The 21,345-nt window shown below is 33.7% G+C and overlaps 4 protein-coding genes across 5 annotated transcripts; 3 read left to right on the top strand and 1 right to left on the bottom strand.

Moving 5' to 3' along the window:
* The first annotated feature begins 1,877 nt into the window (after positions 1 to 1,877).
* LOC137812493 (protein trichome birefringence-like 14) lies at positions 1,878 to 8,265 on the top strand. The gene is made up of 5 exons (XM_068614485.1): positions 1,878 to 2,308; positions 3,298 to 3,561; positions 4,703 to 5,050; positions 6,353 to 6,548; positions 7,119 to 8,265. Exons 2-5 carry the CDS (start codon positions 3,405 to 3,407, stop codon positions 7,945 to 7,947), a joined length of 1,530 nt encoding a protein of 509 aa, XP_068470586.1. The 5' UTR covers positions 1,878 to 2,308; positions 3,298 to 3,404; the 3' UTR covers positions 7,948 to 8,265.
* A 1,514-nt stretch (positions 8,266 to 9,779) lies between these two features.
* LOC137812492 (phosphoribosylformylglycinamidine cyclo-ligase, chloroplastic/mitochondrial) lies at positions 9,780 to 12,404 on the top strand. The gene is made up of 8 exons (XM_068614484.1): positions 9,780 to 10,388; positions 10,470 to 10,564; positions 10,665 to 10,766; positions 10,837 to 10,896; positions 11,325 to 11,497; positions 11,584 to 11,686; positions 11,777 to 11,935; positions 12,102 to 12,404. Exons 1-8 carry the CDS (start codon positions 10,085 to 10,087, stop codon positions 12,270 to 12,272), a joined length of 1,167 nt encoding a protein of 388 aa, XP_068470585.1. The 5' UTR covers positions 9,780 to 10,084; the 3' UTR covers positions 12,273 to 12,404.
* A 1,840-nt stretch (positions 12,405 to 14,244) lies between these two features.
* Positions 14,245 to 18,840, top strand: LOC137812491 (uncharacterized). 2 transcript variants are annotated; one of them, XM_068614483.1, is made up of 7 exons: positions 14,245 to 14,696; positions 15,023 to 15,137; positions 16,122 to 16,289; positions 16,881 to 16,924; positions 17,745 to 17,844; positions 18,290 to 18,356; positions 18,449 to 18,840. In XM_068614483.1, the coding sequence occupies exons 1-7, from the start codon at positions 14,508 to 14,510 to the stop codon at positions 18,489 to 18,491; spliced, it is 726 nt and encodes a 241-aa protein (XP_068470584.1). In that variant the 5' UTR covers positions 14,245 to 14,507; the 3' UTR covers positions 18,492 to 18,840. The 2 variants fall into 2 exon arrangements, with proteins under 2 accessions (XP_068470584.1, XP_068470583.1); XM_068614482.1 differs by having other exon boundaries at positions 18,446 to 18,638.
* A 375-nt stretch (positions 18,841 to 19,215) lies between these two features.
* Positions 19,216 to 21,345, bottom strand: LOC137812490 (ABC transporter G family member 5-like). Its single transcript, XM_068614480.1, has one exon. It carries the CDS (start codon positions 21,343 to 21,345, stop codon positions 19,405 to 19,407), a length of 1,941 nt encoding a protein of 646 aa, XP_068470581.1. The 3' UTR covers positions 19,216 to 19,404.

Below are 21,345 nucleotides of genomic sequence, written 5' to 3'. Positions count from 1 at the left end.
TTATATTTTTTATAAGTATAATTATCTTTTTTGTCTTTAAATTTAATATTAATATTCAATTTACTATAGTGATTTTAAGAAAAAATCAATTTGATTCCTGCTGGATTTTCGTGTTAATTGGTGATGATGTGATACACAATAAATCAAATTTATGTACACTTGTCGTCTACGTGTAATTTCTTTTTTTTCCTTCATTCATTCTCTCCGTCCTATCAGAGCCTCCATCCTTCCCCCTTTGCATCAACATTTTCCCCGATTTCTCTAGCATCTTTATCAGGCCCTCCCACTTCAATCTTAAGCATTGGGTTAAAATAATTTCTTATTATCTAACAAATTCTCTTATACTCATATTTATTTGTCCAATTCTACTACTGCAGATACTTTGAAAAGTCATACTTAGGAAACACCACCAGTCCCAAAACAAGGGAGAAGCTAGCAAACACAAAGTTGGTTCCCAACACATCTTTCAAGAGGTTAATCCAATAATTATGCACCGATAAAGACATTAAACTAAACTGTCAATCTAACCGTAACCGTAACCGCAACCGCAACCGCATCATCGTCGCAGGTAGTTCCACGGTGACGCACGTCGTGCAATTCCTAGTGTGGTTCCTGACATAGAGGCTTGTGTTTGGAACCCAAAAACAAAAGCAGAAGGTCGCATATGAGATTCATGTGCTTACTATAACCAATATTTCCAATAGGGCTTGTTTGATTGAAATGGGAACAGTGTCTCCACTACTATAACAGAAAATCCTAAAATCTAAGAAGGAGAAAACACTTTAATCAATCATTGATACGAAACCCTAAAATTAATGAAGGGGAAAACACCTTCATGGTGGAGTGGAGGTCTTGACGGTCCAAAATCAAAGCGGTGAGAGTGAAGGCTGGAGTGAAGGTCCTAACTAGAGAGAATGGATGGAAGGAAGAAAAAAACTCCCTAAAAGTTGGTGCCTACTTGTATAGTCCACGTTTGCATATTAATGACACCGTGTGCCAAATCATCATCAGCTAACATCATTTGTAAAAATTTAATAGAAATGACAAAGTTACATATTTTTTAAAAATCCTTTGAACCAAATTGAATTTTTTAAAACCACTATAGTAAATTAAATATTAACCTTAAATGCAGGATGAAAAAATAAGTATACATTTTTTATAAATAAAATAAAAACATGAAAAAGTAAATATTTATTAAAAAATATGGGAAATATGAGTTTTGTTAAATTATAAGAAAGGTAAGTATATATTTTAAAACTATAATGAGTATGAGTACTCTATATGGAAGTAAGTTTAAATTTTTCCATTGAATAATACTTTTAATTTCTTAAATGAAATAAAATTTGAATTTCTATAAAAATAATTATATATATAGTAATTATTTTCCTTAAATTAAGAAATTAGAATCCAGTGATATAATTTCTGAATTTCTAAAAGATTTTTTTACAGTCATTATATTAATAGCGATGTCTAGTTAATTACTTTTTGGTTATTATTTAGGTATGATATTAATTGCAACGTCTGATTATAAACTTTAAAAGTGTCATTACAAAAGTATGTTAGTATTTTTTAATAATTGGACGGTATATTAGGTTGAATTGATTTTTAAAACTTAAAAGAACTTTCATTAATTTTTGTACGGACTAAAATTACACATTAACAAAATTATAAAAACTAAAAATTGATTTAGTTCGTAATTTATTACACCTATGTTTCTTGCATGTTTTTAAAAGATAATATAAAAGAATACGAAATATATAACTAATATTCTCGTTTAAATTATTTTTTATAACATTCTCATATAAGTTTCACTATTTTTTATCTAATTTATGATAAATGTAAAAGATATTTAAAACGGGTAAAGGAATATAACCATTGAAAAATAATATATAAACTCTATTTATTTATACTCCTAATATAAATATGTTAAATAAAATTTAAGCACATGTTTAGGCGTTAAGATCCAGATTTATGCTTTTATTCTCAGGGGAAGTGAACACTAATCATCATATGCAATCACGATTCCCATAATACCTTCTTTTATTTTCTTAATGACAGAAATATCCCTCATCTCGTCACCAAACAAAACAAGGTATCTAATTGGATCCCTGGCGGTGAGTCACGAACGAGACAAAACCAGTAAAACAAGAGCATCACTGTCACCATCATCGTCATCTTCTTCGTCCTCCTCATCTTCTTCTTCATCAATCTCAGGGCTAACTTCGTCTTTTCATCTACAAAGGCAGTGGATCTGCCATTGCGAAAAACCCTACACAAGCCAATCAAGTTGCACCAGCAACCACCACAGGTTCTTATTCCATTGCCTTCTTTTAAAATTGTTGGTATTATTGATATTAATGCTGGAATACGTTTTATGTTTCATTTCTCCAGCTTTATTTTCGCTTATACATTACGAGCATCCATTTGAATTTGAAGGTCTGTGTTGCAAATTGCAATTATGCATGGAAATATATACGTTGAGTCGTGATCATTATTAGGCAGAAACGGCAACATCAGTTGGATGTTGGTTTTGGATGTTTGGAGATCTTATTGAATTATTAATGGAGATTTTGTGTGATTTTTCCATGATGTGTGTTTAGCATCGGTTAATACATCCACACTCTCGTTTTTGCTTCATGAACATAAATCTGTGTTTTGGTGTGATAAGATAATACAATTCTGTTCAAAGGGAAAGTTTGGGATCGGTTCAATGGGAAGTTGTTATCGGTTGAGTATGTGTCCATGACAGAGATGTGTGTTTGTTTGTGTGGAGTGTGATTATGAAGGTGAATAATGTGTTGGTGGAAGATGAAATGCGGTTCCAAGGAGGTGATTGTTTGTTACTTGTTTGCTTGGCCTATTTGAGTGCTAAAACATTTTTTTAGGTTGGATGAGACTGGAGTTCCTAGTGGGGCATTTTTAAAACCAAAAAGTTTGACTAGGAGAGAGATAAACACAAAGGCACGGAGTGTTAATTTTTTTTATTACATTGTCTTCTATTCGAACTGTGCAAGAGGAGATGCGTATACTAAACTGTGAAGTACGAATCGAATGAAAGAGTATGTATACTTTCCAGTACTAGACAGTTCCATTAGGAAAGAAAAAAAGGGAAGTGTGAGATAATTTTTTAAATTGTTTGGGAGGAAAGAAAGATAAAATGAGCTGTCACGTGGACTTTGCTTCTTTCTTTACTTAATTGTAGACTTCTATGCTTGAATACTGATGTCTAGCTCCATATATTTTTATTTTCATGTCTTTATTTGTCTTTCTGATCCTTTCATTCTTATACTCACACAGATAAGCCTCTGGAACGACTAGAGTTACTGGAGATATTGTGTGATAGATATTTCCTGAATGTACAGTCTGAGTCAAAGATCTGTATTTGCTGTATCGATTAGGAACAGATGAAAGGAGGACATATTTATAGCTTTAAAGGGAGGTTGATTTTCCTGGCTCTGGTTACCCTTGTTCTCTTTACCACGTTAATGTGGACATGGGAGAGAAATCCAATAATAGCTATGACTTTAAGATCAGCTCAAGAATGGTACCACTTACCTTCAGGTTTGTATTCCAGCCAGGAAGTACTTAATGACATTAACCACCTCTGTCTTCTTGATGCTTTGGTACAGATTTCCTGAGTTTGAAACAATTTATGCCGTATCTTAACAAAATCTAAAATGGAATCTGCTCCAAGAGTAGATAAACTAATTGATAGAAGCGAAATATTGTACTAGGAGGAATGCTTGTACCTGTAATTTTTTAGCATGTTCAGATATTGATATTAACAATAATTTAAATAGTCTTTGAATCTGATATGTCCAGGTTCTTTAACTTAGACTAATCAATAAGGATCTTGACATTCATATGATGAAACATACCTTAGAGAAGCTTGGTAAGGTTCTTGAACTTAGACTTAATTGATAAGGATCTAGATATCTCTTTGGGTCTGTTTGTACTAACTTCTCCATAAGTTCCTTCTAGGAGAGAAAAATAAGAGGAAAAATTGAAATTAACTTCTTCATAAGCTAAAATTAACTTATGCATAAACTAACTTGTAGAAACTCTCTCATATAGCCTCTCTAAATTTTAGCTTATAAAGAAGTTAATTTAATTTTTTCTTCTCATTTTTCACTTCTAGAAGAGCTTATGGAGAAGTTCATCCAAACATGCCCAAAATAATTAATGCTTTTAGCCTTGTAGAACTTCTGATAGAAACTCAGGTTAGTAAGCATGAAGGAATAGTTTGTCACTGTTATTACAAAATCAGGGAAACTATTCTCTTCCAAGGATTTCCCCTTACAACGGAGCAATTTTCTCAGTTTAGTCCATGATTTCCCAATACCCTTTCCCCATGTACACTTTCTGTTATTTATTCTTTCTATAAACTATTCTAACTGACTGACTGTCCAACTTCCTGCCTACCAACACTGTTATTTTTATTTCTTCTAGTATACAATCTCTGCTCTTTCACTTCCTGACACATTATATTGGTCCCTAACAATTTCCATGGTAAAAATAAACATTGTTAATTGCATGTGTGTCTGTCAATTTCCCTAATAAGTTTGACATTTTCAATTGTATTTGCCTCTTGTTGGATCTGTTCATCACTGTTCCATTGACTGATAATTAATTGATTCTTACATCTTGTTGGTTTTGTTAATTAACTGTACACTGAGGACTTTTTTTATGAATGCATCCGCAGCTGATGCCCCTATTGAATCTGTGGGAACTCCAACACTTGAAAAATCCATTACACCCAGCTTAGAAAATAGAACAAAAATTCAACTTGATACTGAGGTTGTAGCAGCTGTAGATTCTATACCTGCAGAATCTCCAAAAACTCAATACAATCAAAATTTCGCACCTCCTTCCAGAAGTATAGGAACTCCAACACTGGGAAAGGGTGGGAAAAAATCCATAACCCCAACCACAGAAAATGGAACAAAACTTCAACTTGATTCTGAGGGTGTGGCAGCTATAGATTCTATTCTTGCAGAATCTCCAAAAACTCAATACAATCAAAATGTCACAGCTTCTTCCAGAAGTCAAGGTAGATTCTTTTTGTTCCGCTCTTAAGTTCATTACAATTATCTTCCACTCTATGAATACATACTTCTTGTCATCATTGTTCTGCAATTACTTATTGTTTTCTGGGAACCCTTCAAATAGCTGCTTTTGAGAATCTGCTTGGGCTGCTCTCGGGCTACTGAGTACTGGTCTAAGCTGTAAACAAAGTGAAGAATTTTGCTATTTAAGGGTGGTTGTTAATAAGACAAACTTATGGGATCCCTTATCTACCCTAGAGTCAAGAAGTATGCCAATAGATTCTGGTTCCCCTGCTATCGATAAGTAGCACTTTACTAGCTATTTTACTTTTAGTACTTGCGTAAGTAGGATACAAGTTGAAGATAACAATGACATAAGAAAGTTTCCTCTTAAAGCTTCTAATTTCTTAAAATTTGTTCTCTTTGAAGTGGTTGCCTGTGTGGAATTCAAATTGGATAACAAGGTAACAAAGATTCATTTCAAGCATTTTAATATCCGAACTTGATATTCTCTTTGAAATTGGTTATTTACTTGGGAATCATAAGTTATTTTACTGGAGTTCTCCACTATCATGATATCCATGAATTTTTGCAACCTTACCCTAGAAGTTGAATTCTACTTTCAAATCTTAAACTTTGTTGAATAACTTCATATATTTTGGGAAGTATTTTGAGATCTTAAAAAAAGAAGGTTAAACTCTTATTGAGAGTCTCCTCCTGATTCAGAATGGATTACGCATATTGAAAGGCTATAGTATTTTTGGGAAAATTATATTATCATAGAATGTAGTTTTCCTATTATTTTAATGATCTTTCATTATTTTTAGAGATTTTATGTTTGATTAGTATTTATCTACGCTTTTATAATTGATAAAAAATATGCAGGATTTTATTATCTTTGGGCAATGAATAGATAATACCCTTTAGGTGCCTCATGTTATTCACATTTTTCCCCCATAATTGATTATTGATATTCTTAGAATATGAAACTTGAGTTGTAAGAACATTTTACCCATAAAGGAGCACTCTTACTTAGTTTATTACTTTGTTAGACGATTATCTTACCAGAAGAGTGCTAGTGGTTTCTTAGTCCAGAGATTAGCTTCTTCTTTGTAGTTACATGTTTACTAGTACAATCTAGACGTTCTAACTGGGGACATTGGCCACATTACTTCAACTAATGCCCCAGAAAATTAGCAAATAGTTTTCAGATTCTTGTCTTCTCCTGGTTTAATATGCTTAAGTCTTGTATCTTCAACAAAGTTCACTGGTTGGATTTAGTATTGATTGGATTTCTCCTTTTGCAGTTTGTAATTATGCCAAGGGTAAGTGGATTGCCGACCGCAGGAGACCGCTGTATTCTGGGTTCAACTGTAAGCAATGGTTATCCTCAATGTGGTCATGTAGAATGACACAACGACCAGATTTCTCATTTGAGGGATATCGCTGGCAGCCAGAAAATTGTGAAATGCAAGAGTTTGACCGGTCTACATTCTTGAGAAAGTAGGTATAATTCTTTCTTCTTCTTAGATCTAGTTCTTAATAACACATTTAAAAAAAAATAAAAATTATCTGCCTGCTACGTTTATTCAATTGCTTATATGTAAATATGCTTGAAAGCTTTCTGATTTTATGTCAAACATAAATAACCTTGCATCATTTTAATCTTCATTTTATTCGGTCTGTACTTTTTTTTTGCGTTTGGTTAAATCAGAATTTCTAGTAATTGTCTTTACTCTTTTTTGTTTTTCTTTGGATTAAAGAATATAACGGAAGTGTTTGAATTTCAATTTAGGGATCTGTTTTGATAAACTTCTCCGGAAACAGTTATAGGAGAGAAAGAATGGATGGATGATCTTCTCCATAAACTAAAATTAGATATGTTAAAACTCAATCATAGAGTTTTCTAAATTCTTATTCTTAACTTGTGTATAAGCTAATTTTAACTTATAAAAAACTCATTTCATTTTTTTTTCTTATATATTTTCTACTAAGTGTTTACATAAAAAATTCTTCTATCGGATCCTAAATAGTATTTAGTTAAGTGGTATTTGATACTAATGTGGAATGTAGGATGCAGGACAAAACAATTGCTTTCATAGGAGATTCGTTGGGCCGGCAACAATTTCAATCTCTAATGTGTATGGCCACTGGTGGGGAAGAGAGCCCAGAGGTTCAAAATGTGGGATGGGAATATGGTTTAGTAAAAGCACGTGGAGCTATTCGTCCAGATGGTTGGGCTTACAGATTTCCCAAGACTAATACCACCATCTTATATTATTGGTCAGCTAGCTTAAGTGATCTGCAGCCCCTTAATATCTCAGACAAACTGTCAAACGTTGCCATGCATTTAGACCGTCCCCCAGCTTTCATGAGTCGGTTCCTCCATCGCTTTGATGTTTTGGTTCTTAATACAGGACACCACTGGAACTGGGGGAAGCTTACTGCGAACAGGTGGATAATGCATGTTAATGGAAAGCCAAATGAAGACAAGCAGATTGAAGTAATTGCAAATGCCAAAAACTTAACAATCTACAGTATAGCCAGATGGCTTGATTTGCAACTTGTGTCGCATCCTCGGCTCAAAGCTTTTTTCAGGACTATATCTCCTAGGCATTTCTTCAATGGAGATTGGAACACTGGTGGAAGCTGTGATAACACTATCCCATTAATCAATGGAAGTGAGGTCATGCAAGAAGGATCTACTGATACAACTATTGAAGGTGCTCTAAAGGGTACAAAGATTAAGATACTGGACATAACTGCTCTTTCTCAATTGAGAGATGAGGCTCACATGTCACGCTACACTACTAGAGGAACTCTTAATTCTAGTGACTGTTTGCATTGGTGCCTACCTGGTATTCCAGATACGTGGAACGAACTCCTTGTTGCTCAGATATAGGCTGTCATAGTTTAGGCACCTCTCCTTGTTTACAAATGCATTAGCAAACCAGAATCTGTCCATTATTTATGGTCTAGGAAGACCAATTTTTTTTTTTTTCATCCAATGATGTTCATTTATTGTTTTCTCGCTAAATGGGAAAAGCAGGGAGACCTTACAGCCCCATCCCATTTTCATTTTTAATGAAAGAACAATTAGATGAACATTAACCACACAGGCATCAGCTATAAATATCATAGGCATGACCAAAGTTGACATGGCCTTTATTGAACAATTTGAAATCATTTTGTACTTTCTATGGAGGTATTTGTATTATAATTGATTTCCATGAGAGCAGAGTGAAAAAAAAATCGGTATTGAGACTTGTAAAAGATGCTTTTGCATTAAAAACACCATTTACTTTGTTTCCGATCGGAATGTAGTTCTTTATTTATTTTTTATTGTGAGCTCTGTATCTGGTTACAAGCTTATCTATCCGAGAAACAGAGTGAAAACGGATTATGTTTTTGAGTTACCATTTCCCTCATTTTCTGTTGAACCAAAACTCACTTTTTATGTCAGAATATTGAGAATAATACTGTATAATTTTGGCATTTAATTTTCAAATTTAGTTAACCTTTTTACTTATCTTTTCTTACTATTACATGTGTCTGTTTTTTTTTTAAGTTTCACCCTAAAAATTATCACTGTGAAGCTTTGAAATGCCAACTGATTTACATTCTACCTATAACTTCAATTATGTCTCTGTACTTATTTTAATATATTATTTTTTTATTTTTTATTTTTACTTTTTAATGAAAAAGATAAATTAACTAATTTGTTAACTTTAGAAACAAGATTAAAATTTCACTTTTATACCATGTATATTCTTTAACATTGTAAATGTAATTGTAACTTGCACTTGTAGATACAAATTATATAATTTATATATTAACATCCTTACATGTGAAGCTTATATCTCTTTGATGTAAAAGAATTTTAGGTTAGAAAAAAATTCTGAAAAAATTCTAATACATATAAAATAATGGCAATTTTTAATCATTACTATAATTAAAAATAAAAAACAAATTAATCATTTTGAAAATAAAACATAAAATTAAATCTAACTTAATTAATAAAAACATAAATTGATAATTTAATATCTATACCTATATATAAAGGGATTCCCCTCTTAACTGCTCTTCATTTTTTTTTCATTTTATCCTTATATTAATATTTATTTTTATTATTGTATTATGGTCATTGTGTCATTTCTTATTTTTTCTACAATATTAGGTATACGCAGTGGATACGGTTTTGAATTGAAAGAGAGGTGAAGGAACGATTTAGTTTATTTTCAAAATCAGTTACATTTTATTAATATTTTATATATTAATATTTTATTTTATTTTTATTTTTATTATTTTGTAACTGTTTTTTATATATATATTTTTTTAAAAGAACATTTAAATATAAAGAAAATTCTCCTAAATAACCGTTTTTGGTTATTTTTTAGAGAGTTTTGAATTTAATTTTTTATTTATTGCTTTTCTTTTTAATCAGCAGGTTTTTATTTACGAAATAATTTGAATAAGAATAACTGTTAATTTATTTACGAAATAATTTGAATAAAATATATTATTATTTTTTTACTTTTTACTGAATAATTACTTATAATTCCATATTTATTATTGCTGGTTCTGTTTTTATATTTTATAACAATTAACTATAAATTTATACGGATAATATAAATGAGTATATAATATATCATTTATTCAATTTTAATATTAAAAATAATTATATATGCCTATCTTCCCACTAGTATTTATTATGTGTGTCATCTTGACACAGCCATACTTTGAAGTTTACGATCATCCAATCCAAAACATTAAAATTATCTATCAAACTCGTTGTCATCTCATTATTTTATTTTTATATTATTTTATTCTAATACGAACTTATCCTTTCATTAACCAAAACGACGTTGTTTCAATTATTCTATTAGCCCTCCACAAGAATCTCTCTCCCACTATAAACCCATTAGGGCGCGCTTTTCCCCGGCCTCCCACACCACCGTATCTCCGCCGCAGATTGCGTCACCGTCGTTGCTTCTCTCACACTCACTCTTCGTATCTAAATATCTTCCTCAGTCTCAACAATGAGTCTTTCAGCATGCGCAGAGCTATCACGTTGTTTCGCCGCCGCAGCATTCGCGAAACCTAATTCCGGCAAGTTCAACGCCACCGCCGTAACAAGCCTCGTTGTACGCAGTCCAATCGTTCGTGACGGCGCCTTTTTGTCAGTTTCTCGGTCGAGGAAGGCCAGCAGAATAGTCGCGGAAGCTAGTCAAGGTCTTACTTATAGGGACGCCGGCGTCGACATCGATGCCGGTTCCGAGCTCGTGCGCAGGATAGCGAAGATGGCGCCAGGGATTGGAGGCTTCGGCGGTTTATTCCCTCTCGGTATCGTTTGACTCTTTTTTTTTTACTCTTTGTTTTTCGTTTCTTGTAATTGAATTTTAATCGAACTTGTTATCTGAGTAGGTGACTCGTACCTCGTTGCCGGAACCGACGGCGTGGGAACGAAGCTGATGCTTGCGTTCGAAACTGGAATTCACGATACTATTGGGATTGATCTGGTAAAAGCTTTTATGCAAGTGATTTTTTATTTATTTTTTTAAATTTGATTTTGCGTTTGTGTTTGGTTTTGGAGTTTTGAGCGTTATTTATTCTGCTTAGGTTGCGATGAGTGTGAATGACATCGTAACTTCGGGGGCGAAGCCTCTGTTTTTCCTCGACTACTTCGCCACTGGCCACCTTGACGTGGACGTGGCTGAAAAGGTAATTTCTGTGCTTTCTATTGAACTTTGAGCGAGTTGTGAAAGCTTATTCGTGTTTTCATTTTCTTCAGGTCGTTAAAGGCATTGTTGATGGTTGTAAGCAATCTGATTGCGTTCTTTTAGGAGGAGAGGTAATTGATAAGTTTTTCTGCTTGTTTTTTCACTGTATATAATTGGATGGATATCGGTCTTGCCATATCGTGTTGTCATGCATTCACGTTTGAACTGTGATGTAACTGGATCATACATTCACTGCTAAAATTAGATTTTTTTTTAAAACTTATTGGGAGTCTCAGATATTGAGTTGAGGGTACTTAGATGAATGATTGGATATTTACAGGCTTGACATTGTGAGAAGAGTGATAGAATCCTTTGTTGGTTAAGCTTGAACTTGTCGTATAGATTTTTGTGATCTTACATTGTTTCCAAGATGATTAAGTATATGAATATATTGTTGCCAAGATGATTAAGTATATGAATATATTGTTGCCAATATCCCTTCTGTTATGGTTTTTTATATTTCTCTTTTTGCATATACTTGATTTTATATGCTTCTCAGACTGCAGAGATGCCAGGTCTCTATAAAGAAGGTGAGTATGATCTTAGTGGCTGCGCAGTTGGTATTGTGAAGAAAGACTCTGTAATCAATGGGTCAAACATTGTTGCCGGTGACGTTATTATTGGTTTACCATCTAGTGGGGTTCACTCTAATGGTTTCTCACTTGTAAGAAGGTTGGTAGAATATAGAATCTATAAGATTTTATTTATTTATCATGGATTATCAGTTGTTGCTTAAATTTAATAATATGTCTGAACAGAGTACTTGCTCAAAGTGGTCTTTCACTGAAAGATCAACTTCCTGGTAGCAATATTACAATTGCAGAGGCTTTGTTGGCCCCAACTGTTATCTATGTCAAACAGGTCATTCTACATTCTTTATGACAGACTTTAAAATACCATTTCTTATTTTAAATTCCTTCCTTTGACTCACTCTTATTTTTTTAAATACAGGTACTTGATTTAATTAGCGAGGGAGGGGTGAAGGGAATTGCCCACATCACTGGCGGCGGTTTCACCGATAATATACCCCGGGTTTTTCCAGAAGGCCTCGGAGCATTAATATACGACGGCTCGTGGGAAGTGCCGGCAGTGTTTAAGTGGCTTCAGGAGGTAATACATTTTTCTGTAACGCTCCTTGAATAAATATACTCAATAACAGAAAAGAAATAATTTCTTATTTCTTATCAAACAACTATGTATCTTAATTTGGTGTTCAAAATTTTATTGTGGAAAGAAAACATATATCACTAAATTCATTGAAAACCTCTCACATTAGGCTGGGAAGATAGAAGACTCTGAGATGAGACGGACTTTTAATATGGGCGTAGGAATGATCCTGGTGGTTAGTCCAGAGGCAGCTAACAGAATACTCGAGAACAGAGGCCAAACTGACAAATACTACCGCATTGGTGAAATTATAAACGGCAAGGGAGTGACCTTCAGCTAATTTTAATTGAGCTTAATAATGTTGTACCATTTTGATACTTCTTCAATGGAAAATTTGGGATGAGATTTGAATTTTCGGTTTACTTGGAGCTTAATAAATCTCCCTACATAAATGTTACAAAATTTGCAACAATTTTGCAGATGTCAAGTTGCTATTGAAAAGTATTACGTTTATCTTGATGTCGATCTCGCTTTTAGTGAAAATGATTGAAGTATAATGATCTTGTGATTTTAGGGACTTCTCTAGAGAGAAAGTAATGGAAGAGGAAGACTAATTCCCATGTATATTATTCAGGAATAAAAGTTTTGAATAAACTGCAGCCAATCACGTAGTGAATTTAGAAAGGAAAATAAATAAAAGGGATCAGATTAAGTCAAAGAATCTTATTTTGACCCAAAATCAATCATATCAGAATAATAATGGTTTCGAACAGTCTTTCTAAGTTGGTGCACATATGTTCAGTATGCTCAACTTGCTTACAAGAAATTGAAAGTTGGACTACAATTCTTTAGTAAGATTACTTATTGGCAAATATGACATTAACCTTTTCCTTTATTTATGAAATGTCTATCCATTTCTACCACCTTAGTTTAGTCATGTAGAAGTGATTTTAGGTTATAATAATTAGGTTCTTGTTATTACAATCCAATTTTATTACAATACAATTTTACTGGATAAGATCCTTTCAATCTGTAGAATATCCTGGGATATTGCTTTATACTCAACCTTTACACTGCTCTTGGCCACAAAACATATTACTCCTCTAAGTAACCAAGTTTCTCCAACAAATGTGCTGTAGTCTGATGTCGATAATAGTTATTTATTATCAATAATTAGATTTTATATACAAATTTGACTGATTTTGAGTACTGGTGACCCTGCGGGTCATGCGGCGGTCATGAACTTACTAATGTAGCTTGTGATCCGTTTTAGTTTATCCTGTATAATTTGCAATTTGCGCGGTCCAATAGCCGGGCGGGTTGGTCCATTAACTTGTGTAATTTTTTTTGTAAAAAAGAAAATCATACCCTCATGTAGTGTGATCTTTATCTTATTTTAAAAAAATTGAATTTAATATATTAAAAAAAGAATATTTTATTTTAATAATATAAATGAGTTAGTATTAAGAGTGACAAATTTAATTTTAAGTAAAAACTTATATTTAAAATTTAATAATAAAAAATAATATAAAGAAATGATTTTAATAAAATGGTTAAAAAATTAGTCATTTTTTATAAGATACTTTGATACATTTATATAAATATACAGAAAAAATAGATGCAAAACAAAAATTTAATTGTTTTTAATCAAGTTTTCTGACAATTCTCATACTTGAATTTATATTTTTGATCTTAATTAAATGAATTAAAACATAAATAAAATTTTAATTTTTCAGTAATAAAAATAATTTTTTTTATAATTAATAAAATTTTAATTTTTTATTTTTTATGCGGTTGGCCGGATTACTTCTTATACGCGACAGATCAGTGAAATGAACCGCATTCCTAACACAGGATGAACCAATTCAACTCGCGTATACGAGACGGCCAGGTCGCATTACTATCTCTAATTTTGAATAATGATAATTATTTTGACACTCAATTTATACCATCACCAAAATAAAACATTTGGAGGCCATCTATCGTTTGAAGGTATCTTAAAAGTGCTCTAGAAAAAAAGGATATTTAAATATTTTTGGTCAAAACACTATTAAATTTCATCTCTTCTTCAAAAGAGTGTTTCACAAACATGGTGTGATATTGAACATATTTTAAGACATACCTCGTATTTCTTATTGTAAAAACTGATATATGCTTTAACATATTTCACTTTCATAATTACCAATAAAATTTAGTTAATTATGACGCTGTTTCAAATAATATATTTTTTTATGAAAAATACTATAAACAATGTCTTTTCGTTTTTAAATATAGAAGATATAATTATTTTGTTCAACTATGATTTATTGTTAAATTTTGGTTCTAATCAATAATTTTCCCCTCTGTTCTTTCCCTGTCATTTCAAATGACACACCCTCACCCTAGTCCTAGTAATTCTTTTCTGTAACTACTAGTGTTATACTTTCTACATCACTCTTTCATTTTTAGACTGGATAGAAACCCTAATTTTTTTTCTTCCAATTACGTGATAGCAACTCCAATTTATTGCTTTTGAGTGAAGGTGGATTCTAAAGTTTGTAGCTTTGTCACAGTTGAAGCGTAATCTTGACTTGGGATGGCGTTTGAAGGCTTTGATCCCATCTTCAGTAAACCCAAAGTGGAATGGACTTCTCAAAGTTCTTCTCCCTTGTGTCCCTTTTTCGTCCATGTTTATGCCCCTGATTCTTCTCACCTTGTTATTCATGTCACTAATACCTGTGATGCCTTGGAGGCTCGTCTTTCACTTTCCATGCTTGAAGACATTGTGAGCATTCTTGATCACCCTCACTTTCTTGCATCATTATCTGTTTAAGGAAGAAATGCGAGCCACATTGTTGGTTCAGAGAAGAACTGTTAAAAATTAAAACAAAAAAAGAAAATTGTTGATTCATTTTGTTAAAGAGGTTAAATAAAGCTCAAACGCCTTTTGTTTGTAATTTTTGCTTGAGTTGTGATGTTATTGATCCTGAATTTCAAATGTTTTTTTCTTTTTCTTTTATTATGTTAGTTTGCTTAAAATTTCTGAAAAAAAAAAGTATTGCTATGATTTTGTTTATAATAGTGATTGCCATTTTTTGACCTTTTGTGCAGAGGGATATTGTTGGAATAGGGGGGTCCTGGTCAGAGTTTGCCAATTATTTTATAACATCCCTTAAGTCACAAGATCTGAAGCTGGTTCTAGAGGCAGATTCAAATTCTGATGCTAGTTAGTATTCTAAGAACATCTAGTCTTCGTTTTTTTGGATATTTTAAAATAAGAAACATCATACAATGTATTTGTTTTTTCGAAATAAAGTTAAGTGCAGAAGTGAGTGAGCACCACCTTCTTTATTTTGGATTTCAGTCCTTCCTTGAAGGTCTGGATCAATGAAATTCTGGGGGATTTAAGTTTTTTTGCGTTCAGACTATGATTTATTAAAAACATGTGTTCAGTTCTATAAGTGTGTGTGTGTATGCATTAAACTTCTGTCAAATTTAAATAGGAAACAGGAGTTGTCTGAGTTGAACTAATTAAAGTTTGTATCACCATTTAAGAATTTTGTCACCTCATGTTCAAATGTGGGGCCAAATAAGCCCTTTTTATGTTATGTAAGCGCGGAAAAGTTTCCCTATAGTTGCCATCCCCATTATTTTTTGAAGAAATTTTAAGGTTTTCGGTGCATAATTAAACTCTTTATTGTGGCTGTTCTTTAAGGGGAGTACCTGGCCTTAGCCTTCATGATCATTTGTGCTATTAGTGTATGGCATTAGACTTAATGAAGATGGTTTTGGTGACTTATCAAATATGGTGGCCGTGTCACATGTGGTTAAATGTTGTGTTATGGAGGTAATTGCAAAGTAGATGACTGTGGAGTGGACAATATAAGTTGAAAGAAATCAAAGAATAAAGTTGTTGCATTGCATATATGTAGTGAAACTTTGCTTAATTTTGATATCTTTAGCATGATTTTCTTGTTGTTCTGTTGCATAGCATCTTGATATCATTTTGATTTTGATATCTTTCAATCCTGGTATTTTGATTCAATTTGTCTCCTGCTAATGCTGCTGTCTGTGAAATGGGGTTGCTCTCTTGTTATTGCGGATTATCTTTTGTCCTGATTCAGTAATCAGTTAATAATTTATTATTTTTCATTTTAAGTAAGCATACTAATTGGTCACTGCTCCTTGTTTTTCAATGCTAATATTTCAGGTATTAGTCATGCGAAATTAGTAGCTAAGAAATCAAAAGGGATGCCTTTGATCACCATTCCTCTTACCAAACTTGTGGACTCCACTGCTATGGAAGTTAAGTGCAATTTTTTCTCAAGCCTCTTTGATGCATTCAAAATGAAAAGCATGGAGTGTTCTCTTGTAAAAGGTGTGTGTCCAACCCTTTCAAACTATCAATCTTTTGAATCTTTGGTCGTGTTTTTTTTCTAATCATGTTTGTAAATGATCAATACATTATGCTTAATGATGTTGAATTTTTAGGCTATAATTTAGTCATTCAAAGCTAATTTGTTGTAAAAAATGAAATTTTGTTGCATAGTTATCATTCGGAAATTCATTGTTCATGACTGGACCAATCATTGTTGTAACTTGTTAGCTTAAAACTTATTTTAAATTGTTTTGTGGTTGTCATACAACAACATATTCTTGTAGTTCATTTCTTTTATTCTTTGGTAAAAAGGTTTGGATTATATAGTGGTAATTGGAGGATATGAGTTGCTTTGGCTTTTAAAAATGGTCAGTTTAAAAAATAAAAAAATGCTTGCCATGTGGTCTTGATGATAAATTGGTAGGACTATATTTCTTCTCTGATATTGATAATTTGTTCATGTCTTTGATTCATTGTAACTCATATCTAGATGTGCCTTCCACAGATGTGGGGAACATGTATATAAACTTAGACCTGGACCTATATAGCCTATGCTCTGGAGTTCATTGTTACTTTTGTTTGTCCTTTCAGAACAAGAGCACTCTGCCCGGACAAACATGTTAGCAGCTGAAAAGGTTGGATAGCCAAATTGAGTTCGAACTTTTACAGCATAGGCTCTATATATATTATAATTTTTCTGGTTGGTATCTATAATCATAATTTTTGGTTGGGATTGCAGAGCAATTGATTTGCATTCCTCCTTTGTGTTGGTGTTAAAGTTTTATTCGAAACTTTCTGAATGTCATTAATAATGGCTGAATATTATAGAGTTCTCATTCGTAGTGTGAAATTCATTGTTATATTATGAATTACAAGTTTAACAGAAACTGGACCAGAGATGATGAAAAAGATGAAAATATGTCTTTATTGAAATTAAATATAAGAATTAGTTCACACAAAAAATGAAAGTATGAAGAAGTACTATCAGGTGTTCAAGAGGTCTGAACTCTCCACATTTTCCTAGTCAGCCTTATAATGCGCTTCTCTTCCTTTTTATTCTCCTTAACTCTACTTGCAATTGCAACTAAATCTATTTAGTAGCTGTTTCAGTTGAACAGGGGTCTAATCCTCTCCTTCCTTTTACACCCTCCTAACAGAAGGTTGCAACCCTCCATCACAGTATATGATTCCTTTCATTTTCATAGGCTAATTGTGGGTTTTTTCTTTGCTCAAAATGTAATTTTGCCTGAATGATTTATATTAAAAACTTTTAGATTATATATCACCTTCAAGATAACCTCAAAATTTGATTAGAATGGGATTTTGTTTATTCTTTGGTGTCTTGGATGAAAGTTTTAAATTTCACCCATCTGCTCTTAGTTGTAAGTTGGTAAAATTAGATTGTCCCTATTATCATTGTAAGCTTAACACGAATACTCTTTTTATGCTTATCAGGAAAGAAATGAAACCATTCAGCTGGAACAGCGGCAAAAGTTTCAAAAGATTAGCGACTTAGAGAATGGTGTTTCTACTGAGGGATTGCAAAACTCTCCAGGTAAAGAGTCGGTCTTTTGCTGATAAAGTATTTCCAAATTTGTCATCTGAGTCGAAGGTCTTACCAACCAACTTGTCTGTAGTACTATAGTATACGTGATGAGACTGAACAAAATGTCTCAATGCTGACTAAAGTAAATTATATGAATTATCAGGTCTGTCTGTCATCTTTTAGTTGTTTAACTATTTCTTCTGCTAGGAAAACGGTAACAGTCTTCTTAGATATATTTTCTTATGAATCAAGAAGAAAAACAAAACTGAGGGATAAAGAGAAGAAAGACAACCTCTAGCCCCACTTGAATGTTTTCTTATGTTTGGGAGCTTCTGCTTATATTTTGCTGCTGCTTTATTGCAACTGTTTTGGCTTGTATTCACCATCCCTTGGATTTTAGTGCTTCAAGCATTAATGAAAACAATTTGTGTTTCACCTTCCTGGTGACATGCAGATAAGCAAGCAGCTAGGGATGGAGGTTCTACTAAAGTCAAGAATCGTAAGGTGCCAGCATATCGCAGGCAAGTTTTCTTACTAGCTTATTAGCCTTAATTATAGTCCTACTGCGTACTGCTTTTCATCATAGTAATACTCGACTTTTTTTTCTCAGCAGGACCAAAGTAAGAGGGGCCCTCTTGCGCGATAGTGAGGAATGAGTTATAATTCAGTTCTCATTCAAACCAGTTGCTTAGTAGGAAGGAAGTGAAAGAACGAACAAAAGAAAGTAGCATTCCATTGAATTTCAGATATTTTTGCTTGGCTTAGTGGATTGGGAAAAGTGATGGGATGGGAGACTGAGAGCAGGGCACAGACGAGGCAATAGGATGTGTTGTGTTCGTGTATGTTTTCAACTTTTCATGGTAAAAGCTGGAAGACACCTTCGAAAGAAGAAATGTATTTGGTTGAGAGTTCCCATAGAAAAGATAACATAGTTTGGTTATGTGCCACTTGATGATAATACTTATTACGGCCAGAGTGAATTTAAACTAATCTGACATTAGTGAACGTGCTTGTATATTCTACAATTATTTAAACGTGCATAATCTTGATTGCCAGACAATGAGCTGAAAAAGAATGATAAGTGCTACATTACAGAACAGACACCTCTTCTATATATATCTTAGGTATTAGCATTCGTTAATTTTAGAAACAATTAAAAATGAATCCTGAGACAAGTGACCAGAGAATAGTTATCGTAATGTTTGCCAATTGTAAATGCTCAATAATTTGGCATAAAAAAGTTACTCAGTTCATTCATAATCAACAGTGCAAGCTTGGTATAGAATAATCCCATTTTCTTTGTTCTTTTTTCAGGACAAAGGCAGTGACATTGGCCAAGCCTGAGATGATTTAAAATGAAGGGAGAAGGAATCTAGATGATGAGAGAAACACAATATTGTGAATTAAGTAATCATGTAAAGCAAAACCAACATAATATCCTGTTAGTACAATTTGTTGGCACTGACCAAACCTATAATTCTTTATGCTTTTTTTTAGAATATCTTCATCGGTTCCTATCAGAAGAAAAATCCAAGACACGTGAATGAGAGAGAGAGAGTCACCAAAGACTTAGTTGGTGAAAACCTTGCCAAATCTCCTTTGGGAACATCTGTATCTAAGAATAACATAAGCGATGAACCTGTAAACCAAGATGAAGCACACAGTAACCCCAACATTCTTCCATCTGTTACTCTCTCCCCCGTACCCTTCTTCTTCAAGCACATCCTCTCCGCTCTTAAGACATGCCCCAAACATGTGCTCCAAGCACTTCCCCGAGTTGGAGAACTCGTTGATCAGGAACCCTTCAAAAGGATACTTGAACAAGGATAAATAATGCATGAAAATCCAGTAATTTGGAATTTCTTGCTTTGATATGAAGTACCCAGAGAACAAGAAGAATGACCCTATAACACCAGCAATCACTGAATTACCAACAATAAAATTAGGCACCAGAGCACTAAAACACACCACAACTGAATTGGCCGTGTAAAGAATCAGCCATATCAGCAACAAAAAGTGCAAAAAGGCCAAGAAATTCCGGTTGAGACCAACAAGCCAGTACAAGGGCATTGAGAACAAAATGGCTAGGATGAGAAGAAATGGCAAGTAAACTAGGCCATTGGCAATTGCATAGGATGACACACGGTAGCTTCCACAAGATGTTTCCTTCATTAGAATCTCCCTTTCTTGCAGAAAAATGGGTAGAGCTTCTATGCTGCTTGACAACAAAAACGTTAATATGAAAGCAAATAGACCCACCCTTTCATAAGCTCCCTCTAGATCATCCTTAAGGTTACAAAAGATGGAACCCACAACCAACCCAGAAACCAGCATCTGAATTGTCCTACAAGCAAATAGCTCTTTTGTACGAAATATGTTCTTGGAGAACCTATGAGTGAGAATCATAGTTTCTGTCAATCTAGAATTAGCAAAATCAGATGTGAAATCCATTCCAACGTAGATGGTTTCTTCATCAATTACCTTGGATTGCTGAAACAGCTGTTGCAAGGTAAACTTACCATTCCTAATCTCACCGGCTTCATCATCAACTTTCTTCTGTTGCATTGTCCCCGGCAATTGCCTTGGAGTTTCCACCTGAACTGGCACACATTTCTGTTGTTGCTGAATGGTATCAATGGACTCAATGGCAAATTCAACTACATTGACATGAAGAGGAAGCTCCAAACCGCTCAACCTTAGATTTACACCAAGCAACTCAGCAGTTCCATGGTGCAAAACACTTCCATTGGCCAACAACAACAATGAACTGAACAGCTTCACTATTCTGAACCCGGGTTGATGGATACTAAGGATTATAGTTCTACCTCTTGTGTCAGCCATGACCTTAAGCATGTCAATTATTTGCAGAGCCGAAGTACTGTCAAGCCCTGAAGTTGGTTCATCAAGAATCAGCACTTTTGGATCATGTATGACTTCAACACCAATGGAAACTCTGCGCCTCTCACCACCAGATATGCCTCGGACCCTATCATCGCCAATTCTAGTGTCAGCAACGTGGTCAAGTCCAAGCTCCTTAATCAATGACTTGACCCTGCAGCAAAGTTCCTCCTTAGAAAGCTTCAGCCTCAGCTTTGCACTAAACATCAGGGTTTCTTCAGCTGTAAGCAAAGGAAACAAAGTGTCCTTTTGTGTCACATACCCTGAAAGCTTCCTGAACTGAGCTTTGTCCACAGGCTTGTGGTTCACCAACACAGTACCACTTTGAAGGCTATGTTTTCCAGCTAGAATCTCAAGCAGTGATGATTTGCCTGCTCCACTTGGCCCAACAATTGCAAGGATCTCCCATGGTTTGGCTTGGAAACTCACATTCTTCAGCACATGCCTTACTCCACTGCAACTATGTTCAGCTTCTGCTTCCTCTTCTGGCTCTTTACCATCTTGTTCAGTGTCAAGTTGTGCAGATTTGCTGAAGAGTTTAAAAGGGTGCTCCGATTTGTGTGTGTGGACGGTGTAGTTTATGCCAACGGCCTCAACCTCACAGCCTTGCAT

Source organism: Phaseolus vulgaris, chromosome 2, assembly GCF_000499845.2.
Source record: "Phaseolus vulgaris cultivar G19833 chromosome 2, P. vulgaris v2.0, whole genome shotgun sequence".
NCBI lineage: Eukaryota > Viridiplantae > Streptophyta > Magnoliopsida > Fabales > Fabaceae > Phaseolus > Phaseolus vulgaris.
Note: the sequence above shows the minus strand (reverse complement) of the source record. Positions and strands in the feature narration are given on the sequence as shown.

Bases quoted from the DNA above. Each gene is read 5' to 3' on its own strand.
- LOC137812491 (XM_068614482.1), top strand. From the start codon at position 14,508: ATGGCGTTTGAAGGCTTTGATCCCATCTTCAGTAAACCCAAAGTGGAA. The intron at 16,925-17,744 runs GTTGGATAGCCA...TATGCTTATCAG, and splicing joins ACATGTTAGCAGCTGAAAAG to GAAAGAAATGAAACCATTCA. The intron at 17,845-18,289 runs GTAAAGAGTCGG...GGTGACATGCAG, and splicing joins GGGATTGCAAAACTCTCCAG to ATAAGCAAGCAGCTAGGGAT.
- LOC137812493 (XM_068614485.1), top strand. From the start codon at position 3,405: ATGAAAGGAGGACATATTTATAGCTTTAAAGGGAGGTTGATTTTCCTG. The intron at 3,562-4,702 runs GTTTGTATTCCA...ATGCATCCGCAG, and splicing joins ATGGTACCACTTACCTTCAG to CTGATGCCCCTATTGAATCT. The intron at 6,549-7,118 runs GTAGGTATAATT...TGTGGAATGTAG, and splicing joins CGGTCTACATTCTTGAGAAA to GATGCAGGACAAAACAATTG.
- LOC137812490 (XM_068614480.1), bottom strand. From the start codon at position 21,345: ATGCAAGGCTGTGAGGTTGAGGCCGTTGGCATAAACTACACCGTCCAC.
- LOC137812492 (XM_068614484.1), top strand. From the start codon at position 10,085: ATGAGTCTTTCAGCATGCGCAGAGCTATCACGTTGTTTCGCCGCCGCA. The intron at 10,897-11,324 runs GTAATTGATAAG...TATGCTTCTCAG, and splicing joins GCGTTCTTTTAGGAGGAGAG to ACTGCAGAGATGCCAGGTCT. The intron at 11,498-11,583 runs GTTGGTAGAATA...ATGTCTGAACAG, and splicing joins GGTTTCTCACTTGTAAGAAG to AGTACTTGCTCAAAGTGGTC.